Source organism: Antrostomus carolinensis, unplaced genomic scaffold (genome assembly GCF_000700745.2).
Source record: "Antrostomus carolinensis isolate BGI_N321 unplaced genomic scaffold, ASM70074v2 scaffold33133, whole genome shotgun sequence".
In the NCBI taxonomy this organism is placed as follows: Eukaryota; Metazoa; Chordata; class Aves; order Caprimulgiformes; family Caprimulgidae; genus Antrostomus; species Antrostomus carolinensis.
This window is the reverse complement of record NW_010306417.1, coordinates 12973-24120: the sequence shown is the minus strand read 5'-3', so window position 1 is coordinate 24120 and position 11148 is coordinate 12973. Positions and strand designations below refer to the sequence as shown.

Genomic DNA, 11148 nt, shown 5'->3' with positions numbered 1-11148 from the left:
CTCACCAACAATTCTGCATCACATTGGAAGAGGCAAAATAAGGGCTTTGCCACTTTGAGTAGCTTGCTGTTTATCACAGGTTATCATCCCGAAGACATGCTACTTTGTCATTCAATAAATAGATATATGTCAACGTTACAGACCATTTGAGAGATACAATCTGTAACTCCTTAAAACTCTTCAGAAGACCCAGACTACCTTACCAAATGGTGTGCTATGGTTCCATTATTGAGTACTAGATTGTTACGTGCAGTGAGTTCTGAGTCAAAGCATTCTTTATACTGTAGACAGTATTTATTTCCTTGTTTCCTGCTTGTTACAGTCTATTATGAACTTTATTCCTTTAATTTTGTTATCTTGTTTCTACAGCCTCAAAAATTCTTATTTTTAAAACTAATTTATTTCCACATGTCACTGTCTTTCATTACTTCAGAGGCAATTATTGCACATATGAAAGAAACAAAAAATATAATAAAATTTTCAGCTTCACTATTTTCTTTATTTCAGTGGCATTGATGAACTATGATTTTAGGGATCTTAACTCTCTTTAGTGTTTGGAAAGGCAGTGACTCCTATTTTTAGAAATTACAGGAAGGATTCTTCTCTTTTGTCTGTTTAGCTAAATGGCACAAGCTTTCACAATGCTCCAGATAAGACAACACTGCCATAGTCCCCCAATTTTTTTGAAGCCATGAAGAACCACATAAAATGCATTGTTGATGTAGCTGGGGTAATAAAATCGTTGATGCCTAAGCAGCATAGTTCCTATCACCTACAACACTGGGGTTCTTTTAAAGAGATCCCATAGCAAAGTAGTGCAGAACTTCATTGTCTCTTGTCCTGGATGGAATACATTAAAAAAATACTTTTATAAAAAAAGTATATTGATATAAATATTCTAGATTTGTTTTCCAAGATTGTTTCCTGTACTCCCTTTCAAAAACTTACTTGCCAGGTAAAAAAATGTCAAGGTAGATTCACAGCTGCTAGTGAATATTTTAATAGTTTGGACTTTTCCCTTTTGCTCACTATGATTAGAAGGCAGAAGTTTTATGGAGTTTGGGAAATTTTTTCCCAGGAGCTAGGGGGGATATTTTAGATCAATCTGTACAAACCCATCTGTGTTTTTATCATCTCAGTGCAAACCTGAAGCTTGGACTGCAGCAGGTATGGGAGTCACGGGCCTGTTTCTAACATTATTTTCTCACGTGGTCAAGGCGCTCAACCTCATCTTAAATACACAGCTATTTCTGCAAATGTCCTACAAGTCTTACAAGTAAACTACTTATCAGAGCATCTGGGGAGCTTGTATATGCAGCAGGTATTCTTTTGAGACCATACACTTAAATGTTCAATACACTGTTTTCTCTGCTTACCCTGGAAGGTCTTCAACAAAGGACAAAAATAACCAGCTTGTGGTTCTAGTACAGGCAGGAAGAATTTAATTTTACCTGTTCACACAAATACTCAACTATTCCTCATCCAACATTGTGTTAAATATATCCCAAGCTTAAAGACAAGGTCAGATTGCTAAATGTATTGAGCTTGCTATTACAGTACAAGAACTCGTTTTAACTTTATTTTCATGTACAGTTTCAGAATATATAGAGCATAGAAAAAGGTATATTTTAAAGGCATATCAGGTAGAAAGAATATCCTAAAATACGTTTGTCCTGTTAAAACTCTAGTTCAAACTGTTTTGGTATTTGTTTTCTTGGTGTGCAGAACATTCCCATCTGTTCCATGTGGCATCATGCATATGCTGCTGTTTGTACACTGCGGTGTGTGTGCTTTTCAATTTCAATTAAAGGGACAGATCTTTCACTGTGGAATGAAGCTGTGTGTTCATGTATACATACATCTTTCTTTTAAATATTTGCTCTATAAAAGACCCAAGCATTATCAAGGCAAGAAACTGAAGAAGCATCTCTTCAAGTCAGTGGCATAACAGCTTAATTTACAATTTTACAGGACGGTCTTCTCAATATAAGGTAGTTTTAATCCATATTTTCTTAAGAATTTCCCTTACTGTTTCATGGTTGAATAAAACTAGCAAAATGCCTAGCTAACAGTCTGTCTACTTTCAACATTAAACATGCATCTGCTTATTTAAGACAAATTCTGCTTGCTAGCAAAATTCAGGTTTTGAATCTGAAACGTATTCAGTGAACTGTAGAAACACTTTTTTAAAAAGTAGGGTAATAATTCTTGAAATTCAGAGCATTCCCACTAAGAGAAAGAAAACCTGCCAAAATGCTACCATCATGCTAGACTGGTGAGAATGCATTTTGCTCAGACTGATTTGGTTTTTTTACTTTTATTATTACTTTTAATGTGTTGCCCTGCTTACTCATCTAATTTCTTAAGAGCTTTGTTGGGCTTTCTTTGCTCCCAAAAGACAAGCGAGCAGTACATGCCAAAGCATTTTAGGATGTTCGAAGAATGAAGATGGAACTACACGAACTATGAGTCATGCTGGAGACGCTTCCTGCACAGTTATGCACCTGAACTTTTACTCTGTGAGAAATCAAGGATGAATTCTCTGAAAAATATGGTCAGACCATCAGCTAATGTATGATGCAGTAAGTATGGAATTTAGTAGAACTACACTACTTTGTAATAACAAATTTGTTCTATGTTAAGTGTAAAACCTTATTCAAAACCTATTTACTTTTTTATTGGCTGTGTATTGGGCCAGCTGTAGTGAATATACTGAAATAAATACATGGTTAGTGCTTTTACAAAGTCGAATCTATATTTAAGCATCAAAGCTGTGACTAACCAGAAAAACCCACTTCATTCATTCTTCACACTGGTCTCCCAACTCCAAAATCACCATCAGCCAAAGCCAGTATTAGACTGCTGAGCAGTTAAGCCTGGTATTACAGTACAGATTTGTCTCACAAAATCATTGAAAAATAAAAATCACCAAGACATTTTATCTTGAAAAACTATCCTGGAATTTAACTGCACTCTACTTTATTTAGTAGGAGTGTTTAGTTCAAGTAAAATCCACAAAGGAATTTAGAATTAATTTTTTAAAGGCAAATTTCCTAATGGGCAGACTCAGGGAATGCTTTCGTAAATTATATATTCACCGTGAAATCACTATATAAAAGCCTGGTGTAATAAACATGTTGAGTTTGGCTATAAAAACAGAAATTTGTCATTGCTTGATCACTAATTTGCTTAGAAATTTGCAGATGTAGGCAAGGTAATGCTTTTTCCTCTTCCTCCTTCCAGAAAGACTATGTGCAATGTAAAAATAAAGCGATATAGGACTTGAGCGGGGTATTTCTTACTGCTCAGACTATTCCAGTCCCAAGCTGTGCAGTGAATTTGCTGGTAAATTCTCCCACCAAAGGCTCTGTATGCTTAAATTAAATGTGAAAGAGAATCAAGAGAATCATTTGCTGGGGTACAAAAAGAAGTTGTTTACTTTTGCAAAGCAAGTGGTTTTAATAAAAGCTTGATGACACTTACTGCACATTATAAATAGCAGAACACTGGTCATCTGCCAGAACAGACGCACTGAGTGCAGCTTTGGGCTTTTCTAATTGTTCACTTTTTCACTGTGATCTGGGCCTCATTTGTTACTCTCTCTATATTTATCCCATCCCAAAGGGATACATCTAGTCCAGGAATATAGTTAGCATACTGCTTACAAATTGATTCACACGGGCTTTACTTGTATTCTACTAGAGGCCAGGAACAAACTGTTAATGTCTAGTAAAGGGAAAACCATTTATGATGATGAAATAAGTCAAAGAAACTTGGCTCTGTCCTGCTCAGACCCCTGACCTGTAGGTGCCAGGCATTCCATCGAACCTGCCTTTGGTTTTTTTAATTCTGTTTCATATCAAGAACACAGTACATTTTTAGAGAAACAACACCTTTACTACAAAACCATGTAAATGATTATATACAAAATGGTTACTGGAATTTGGTTTTGTACTGTAGTGACAGAAATAACTAGCTGCTGACATTTATTTACGCTTCCTTAATACTAGGTACATAACACCACTGATCAGAGTAAAGGCAAATGCAATCCAGGCTAAGACGAAGGAATAGCCATACTGGCCTTCAGAAACTTCAATGCTATATTCATTGCTCTTGTGTAGTTCTTCGTGCCTATCTGTATAAATGGAAGCTGCAATCATAACACACAGACCTGGGGAGGAAGAAAATAGTGAAGTTTAGCATCTTAAAATACTGGCTATATGCATAACAGCTATTCACCATCTCTCTTCTGTCAGCTGCTTCCCTCAGTGTCCTTTTTTTGCAGACACTCATTTTCCATCCTCAAACTAAACTGGGAGTGTTTCAGGACACGTTTTCAGTTTCTATGGCATGCATTAAATCTGAAATGCTGTTGTGCATTTATGTCATTTGCAATGAAAACAATGATTCTAAACATTTGGATAGTTTTCAAGACTAACGGAAAATTAAGGAAGTACCTGCCTGTAACAATTACAGAGTTAGTTAATTAGTTCAAGCAGGTCAGAATCTCAGATTCTTTCCCTTAAAAGTTTAAATTACTTGATTCTGAGCGGTAATGTCATCCATGTTTCAGCTGCCTAAACAGGAGCAGTTCACTGCTTAAACAGCTATGAAGGATAAGCTACGACCTTAAGAGCCCTACAAATTTCTCATGCAGCTCATTCTTTTAGGAACTTTTTTCCCCTTCCCTTTCCTACTTTCATGTAAACATCATTAAAGTCACAAGTGTTGAAAAATCACTCACATGACAGGAGCTGGATAATAGAGGTTAACACAAATCTTTCTCCTTGCTTTAGACGGAAGAGTTGAAGAATGAAAACCAGAAATGCCACACAACAGAAAATAGTAGATAGGATCATGGTGGCCTGGACAGCCTGAATTGATTGATACTCTGCAAAAACAAAAGCAGCCTTGATTAAAATACAGTTTCTCTCTTTGCCTACTCCTGCAGCGAGGGGCAGAGCTGTGTTCTGTATGCAGGAGGTCAGCAGGTACAGCAAAGCAATTGTGCATGCATTGCCTAGCGTGGTTCTTCTCTGCTTCCTTGGTAGTAATACAGCCAGTGGTAGAAGGACTTTTAAAAGCTTTTTATAAATCTGAATAAGAGTACTGAAGAGACTCTCTCCCACACCACATCCTTTGCTACCATCTGCTTACTAAAAGCACAATGAAACTGCCAGGTCTCCCAAAGAGCTTACAAGTGCAGACCTGAGCCCCTCACCAGAGCTGTCAGGTAAGATGTAAGCAGACAGACAGGACAGCCACACTAGGCACAAAAGATTCCTTTGACTAGAGTTTTTCATCCTGTCAGTTACTTCCCTATAACCAAGAACTAAAGTAACCAATAACTTAGTAACTACATGGAGCTGCTTTGTGTAACTGTGCTGCAATAATACGGCCAAGCCAAGCTACGTGGTTAACCTCCTTACAGCACCCCTGCTCCAGCACAGCCACACTGCAGTTACGGGTCTGTGAGCAGCAGACGTACCTGAGCTGCTCAGAGTCTGCCTAGTTCGGGTACCTAATTTCAATGCATGCACAGTAACAAATGCAAATTCGTTAAATTTGTGTTAGCTTAGATAAGCCTGAGTGTGATGGATCGTGTCACTGCAGCACAGATGCGCCCTAAACCAACCTGATGCTTGGAAAGCAAAGTTACTTTATGGATACATGGCTCTTCAAATCATCTACTTCTTTAATGTAGACAAAGATTGAAAGTATAGAAATAAAGTAAATGTAACATTTGATTTTTTTTTTATTTTTTGTAGAGCAGAATGTTAGGCTGTGGTGTATATTAAGTCCTCTGTTAAAACTTCAGCTTCTGTTCTGACTTTCTTCCACTTTTTCCCCCACCCCTGTACACAGCCAGTATTTTTAGGTTCTTCTTTGGAAGTTAAAAGTTCAATTCTGAGGCAAATTCTATCACTTCAGCCACAGTTTCAGATGACTTCACTGTTTTTACCAGCTCTAATTTTTTAAGAACTCTTTAGCACTCATTGTTAGTTGTTTGTGTTTACTGTCTTGCACTGAGCTTTTAAGTGCACCTGACAGTTCCCTCTTGTTTTCTTCTTACAGAAACTATAGGAACAGTTTGCTTTTCTAAAATGGAAAGCCGGTAGTAAAGCTTTTAGAAGACCTGAGTAGTAGAGCATGTAGCTTTTTGAACAAATATGTTATTGCCCCTGCAACTTGCATAGCAACTTCACCAGATTTCTCCTGCTAAAGGAACTCTCCGTGCCTACATGGAGAGACACTCACCTCTGAACTGATCAGTAATAGCCGTACAGATGCTAGTATTCTTGGCACAAATTCTCCAGACATCTGTAGAAAAGTTATCTCCTACCCACCAGGCCTGCAAAATAAAAGTAAAGGGCTCTTACAGGAAAAAGAAAAACCAAAACCACAGAACTCCTTAGTTTTCCGAGTGTCTCCTGATCAGATACATCAGCTGGAACAAAACTCTGTTCAGTTTTGATAATTAACTGTTCAAATTAAATTTCAGATTTAAGGGCATTTTGGAATAAAGGGTATATCATTATTCACATGACATTTTCATTTAGGAGAAAAGGGAATAGGTGGCAGCCTTAAACATCCCAAAGCAGAAGGGATTTTCCAGTGTTCGGGCAGAAATTTTGGATAGTCAGTGGCTGCTCAGTCCTTAAGACACCTAGACAAGATCTGCTTTATTCATCCAGACCCTGTTGAGGATGCACAACTCTTTGTGCCACAGCAGGAAACAGCAGGGCATAGCTCTGTGAAACAGAAGCCCTTTATACATTTTCTAGTTCCTGACACTGAACTGAATTAATCTCAGCTTAATGTCGCTGTGCTGTCAATGTGCAAATGCAGGATGTACACTATGGCATCTGACTGGAAGTGGCTAGTGACAAATTAAGATCCTCCTGCAATATTTCTATTTTGAAGTTTTAACATTTAATGCAAAATAGTACCACAGTGACTGAACAGATTTTTACAGTAGCCTGGGAAATGCTGCAATCACCCCGCACAAGTGGCATTTCCTCAGGAAACCCATTCCCGTCCCGATAGCTACCCAGGCCTTTGTTTTGACTAGGGTTGGAAAAATACAACTGTTAAATATGATTCCTGGTAGCATCTGCTGCTTAAATAGACATTCCAGAAGCCTCACATCTTACTGTGTAGCTTTGCAAACAATACTACAATAAAAACTATAATATCTTAGGATAGTAGGAATATATGTAATAGTAACACTGTTTAAAGAAAAAGCATTACTTTCTCAGGATGCCATTCATTTGGATTTTGCAGTCCAAGTCCAATATGTTATTTTTCAGCTCTGAGCACTATATAATCTTTTCAGTTATCTTCATGACTATAAAAAGCCTTTGAAGCTGATAAAATCTAATAGAAAGTGATTATATAGTTTAAGTTCATAATTGTTCATAAAAGTAGCTAATGACACAAAGCAGAGTGCATGGAGTTTATTTCTGTAATAATTTGATTTGTATGTAGCAGATGTGAACTAATGATAAGTTGCTTTGTCCACTGTCCTCACTTTCTAAATATTCAAAGGAGGAGGGTAAGACAACCTGCTCTAGTGCTCAACTAATGACCTGCTTCAATGGAACAAATCAACCAGCTGACTGAAGGAAAACATCTGAGTTTGTAAAATTTTGCAGTAAAAAGTCACATCATTTCACTTGGAGCACAGTCTTGGAAAAAACTATGGGATTCAAACCAGCTTCACTGAGCACAGTCAAGTATTTTCAGCAGATAATTTTTTTAATCCTAAAAGCCTGTATATACACTGAACCTCTTAGAGATAGCAAGACTCCAATGCACAGTTAAGGGTACCCATCAGGAGAGTGGGCTGTTTTGGAAAGAGGAAACCTCAATTCAGAGCTAGGTGTAAATACTGGAAAATAAATTATTTCTGGTCACAAAAATGAAAAAGAAATTTGAAAAGAATCCACATAAATTATTCTAAAATTTTGTGCTGAAACTGCTTAACTGAATGGAAACAGATAAATTCATGGTGTCTCTTTCATTATTTAATTGGGCATCTTGGACAACCACTTCTGAGGCAAAGCACAGCTTGACTGAAATTATCCCCACACATTAATCATGAGCTATGTGACGTCGTGTACTTGACACAAAAGGACGATAGATTTCCCCCCCCATTTCCCTCATATCTAACTGAAACCAGTCCCACAGCTCCACCCTGCAAGCCTGGTAGTATTTGTAAATATACTCCCCGGCCAAGTATCTCACAGAGGAGAAGATCAGCTGCATAACGTGGGCTTATAACATGGTGCCATACAAATGTACGGCATGTACTTGCAAAGTCTTACCCAGGTACACCGACATCGGGCATATTCCAGGTATTTTTGTTACAAAAAGGTATAAGCAGACCAGTGTGCCTAACAAAGTTACGTGCTTTCAATCAGCAAGCTGAAGACAATTAGAGAAGAATAACTTCATTTTTTATGAAGCAAAGAAACACCTGTGTGTGTGTGAGAGAAAAAGAGAAGAAATGGCACTTACATTGTCAATAGTCGAGATGAACAGCAGTGCCGCTGAGGTTATGTGAAACACAATGATGAAAGCCAGAAGAATCAACATCCTTGGTCTGTGGAGGCTTTAGTCGGAGATAAATCTGTTCAGAATAAGAGCATGTATGATCAGTCTTTAAAAGCTGTTAACTGATCCACCTGTCATTACGCTGTTTCCCTGTGGCTGTGACTAGCCAAGCTCAGGGCGAGTGTATTTCAGAGCGAGGTGCTGCTCGTCGGGAACATTGTATTGCAGTTTCAGTCCACAGCATGCATTCTTTCTCCAGAGATAAAAGATTTCACTTAATCAGACTTTACATCAGCATAACAGCTTTCTGTTTGTTATACGTGACACGTAACTAGCATCACCAGCGTTAAAATGAATCACAACTTGAAATGAAGCCAAGAGGTGCATTTTGCAACCTGCCAGTGGGCTGGCTGCAGTGAGTAAACACCCAGAGAAGCTTCTTTCTGTGGGCTTCTCCAGCAAGGACAGAAAACGCTCCTTCATGTGGACTTCTAGAGAAGTACTTTTCAGATTACAGCCTCATTTGCATGTGATGCTAGAATTGCCACTGGCTATGGTAAGGTCTTGTTTCAACCACGATTTCAAAGCAGAAAGAAACACAGATTTCAAAAGGATGCTTGTAGAACAAAACTAAGTGCATTAAGAACTACCTCCTAGATTTAGTAACAGCCATGTTGTACTTTAGGTCTCATACAGGTCATCCTTTGTTCATATAGTAACAAGTTTTAGCCACTGATGAATGACTTAAGGCTACCACTTTCTCCAATATATTGCTCTGATTAGTAGAGTGGAATAAACCCATTAGTCATGGAATAATCCAGTTAGTTCTGTTATGTTCAGTCACTTCATACTCTCTCTATTTAATCTTCATACCTTACCTAACCCATTTATTACTAGTTCACATCTCATATGAAAAAAAAAAAAAATCTTGTGTACAAAGGAAGCACAAACTTCATCTGAACTGGAATCCCCAGGAAAGCTGTGGGCGCACAACAAACAGGTGAGGGAAAACTACTGGTACCAATACACAGAAATGTACAATTGCTTGGTATTATCTTGTTCTTCTTGTATAAAAATGCTTGCCAATATTTGCTATATTCTATAATGAATCTGCAGTCTTGCAGATATTTAAATTGCATTTAATATGCACCATTCTGTAGCATTCTCTGCATGTTATCACTCACCAGCATATTAACTCACGTTTCTCCACTTCCTTTGCTGTGGACACATTCTCTTATGTCAAATGATGCCACTCACGTAACACAGCAAATATCCAGAAGAAAAGGCAGTTATGATTTTTTTTTAAGACTTCCATGATTTTTTTCATGTCTAGCCCTCTGTCCCCTACTACCATTTACTAGAATCATGAACCACATGGAGAATTCAACCAAATAAAAGGACTACTTTGGCAGCATTTTTAAAGCAGCTCCACTGGCATTCTCATCAGCCCAAAATACAACTACTCTGCAAAACTTTAACAAAAAGATAACAGACAGCATATAAACATGCTGAATAGAGACTAGAAGTTCCAGACTAATCCTTTCCATCTACACCACAGTATAGTGTGTCACTGCAACACAGCGTTCTAACGAGCACAACGCCAAACAGTGCTTTTGAGAAAATGGAAACGGACTGGATAACCTTGTATCCGTATCTAATTGGAATGGCTGTAGGAGAAAGCCAAGTCCAATCCTAAAATAAGGAAAACAACTACTCAATTTTTTATTCCTTCCCATCTTCTCACTGTTAAACTTTGCATTCTCAGCCACAACAAAGAGCAGAAGTGATAATTTCCTCCAAAGAGCTGATTCTGCTGTATGACTCAAGATCCTCTGAATCTCGTTCTGCTTCTAGAAATGTCATTCATAGCTCTCTATCGAGCCTTCCTTGAATGAAAGGAAGGAAGAAGGAAAAGAAGATATTTTGTGGTTTTGTATAAGGCCACATCAAAATATTTTCATTGTGAAATGTATCAGTCTTCACACAGCACTCTTGTCCTGTGGTTGGGTTTGTTTCTGAGTTTCATTTGTTGCACAGATGGTATCTAAGCGTACAATAACGCAGCAGTCATCTGCCATATAAGGAGAGAGAATCACATTGTACTCAGTATTATTTTAAGAATAACAATACAATTTAATCTTATTACATGAAGCATCATAAAGTAAGACAGACAAAAATGTAACCTAATTAAAACCAATCTTGCAAAATCAAGACTTGCCAGCACAGAAAAATCCACTTAATCTTCAATCAAGTGAATGTTTGTTTTACTGCTTTCAGCCATAAACAGAAGTGTTTCAAAGAGGGATAAACATGTACGGGTGATGAGGAGAAGACATTTTACGTTTTACCCAAATAAAGCCAAGATTAAATGAAAGAGTTTTTTGTTTTGTCTTTACAAAAAAGTAAAGGACAGTAAGAACAGTTTGATGTATCTGTTCTGAAGAACCTTCATGACGGCCATTTTTAGATACCTCCTCCTGACTTGCTGGCAATGGCTCCTTTCATAAGCTGCTACAACTTCTGGGCACGCAGTGCTACAACTATACACAGATACGGGAATTAAATACGCTGGGGGAAAGGAAGGAGACAGAC

The 11148-nt window shown here is 37.8% G+C and overlaps 1 protein-coding gene across 1 annotated transcript; it reads right to left on the bottom strand.

Moving 5' to 3' along the window:
- Positions 1-3875: 3875 nt before the first annotated feature.
- EMP2 (epithelial membrane protein 2) lies at positions 3876-8632 on the bottom strand. The gene is made up of 4 exons (XM_010165138.1): positions 8521-8632; positions 6259-6352; positions 4745-4891; positions 3876-4171 (listed from the first exon to the last, which is right to left on the bottom strand). Exons 1-4 carry the CDS (start codon positions 8596-8598, stop codon positions 3987-3989), a joined length of 504 nt encoding a protein of 167 aa, XP_010163440.1. The 5' UTR covers positions 8599-8632; the 3' UTR covers positions 3876-3986.
- Positions 8633-11148: the final 2516 nt, after the last annotated feature.

Bases quoted from the DNA above. Each gene is read 5' to 3' on its own strand.
- EMP2 (XM_010165138.1), bottom strand. From the start codon at position 8,598: ATGTTGATTCTTCTGGCTTTCATCATTGTGTTTCACATAACCTCAGCG. The intron at 6,353-8,520 runs GTAAGTGCCATT...TTTATTTTGCAG, and splicing joins TCATCTCGACTATTGACAAT to GCCTGGTGGGTAGGAGATAA. The intron at 4,892-6,258 runs GTGAGTGTCTCT...TTGTTTTTGCAG, and splicing joins TATTACTGATCAGTTCAGAG to AGTATCAATCAATTCAGGCT.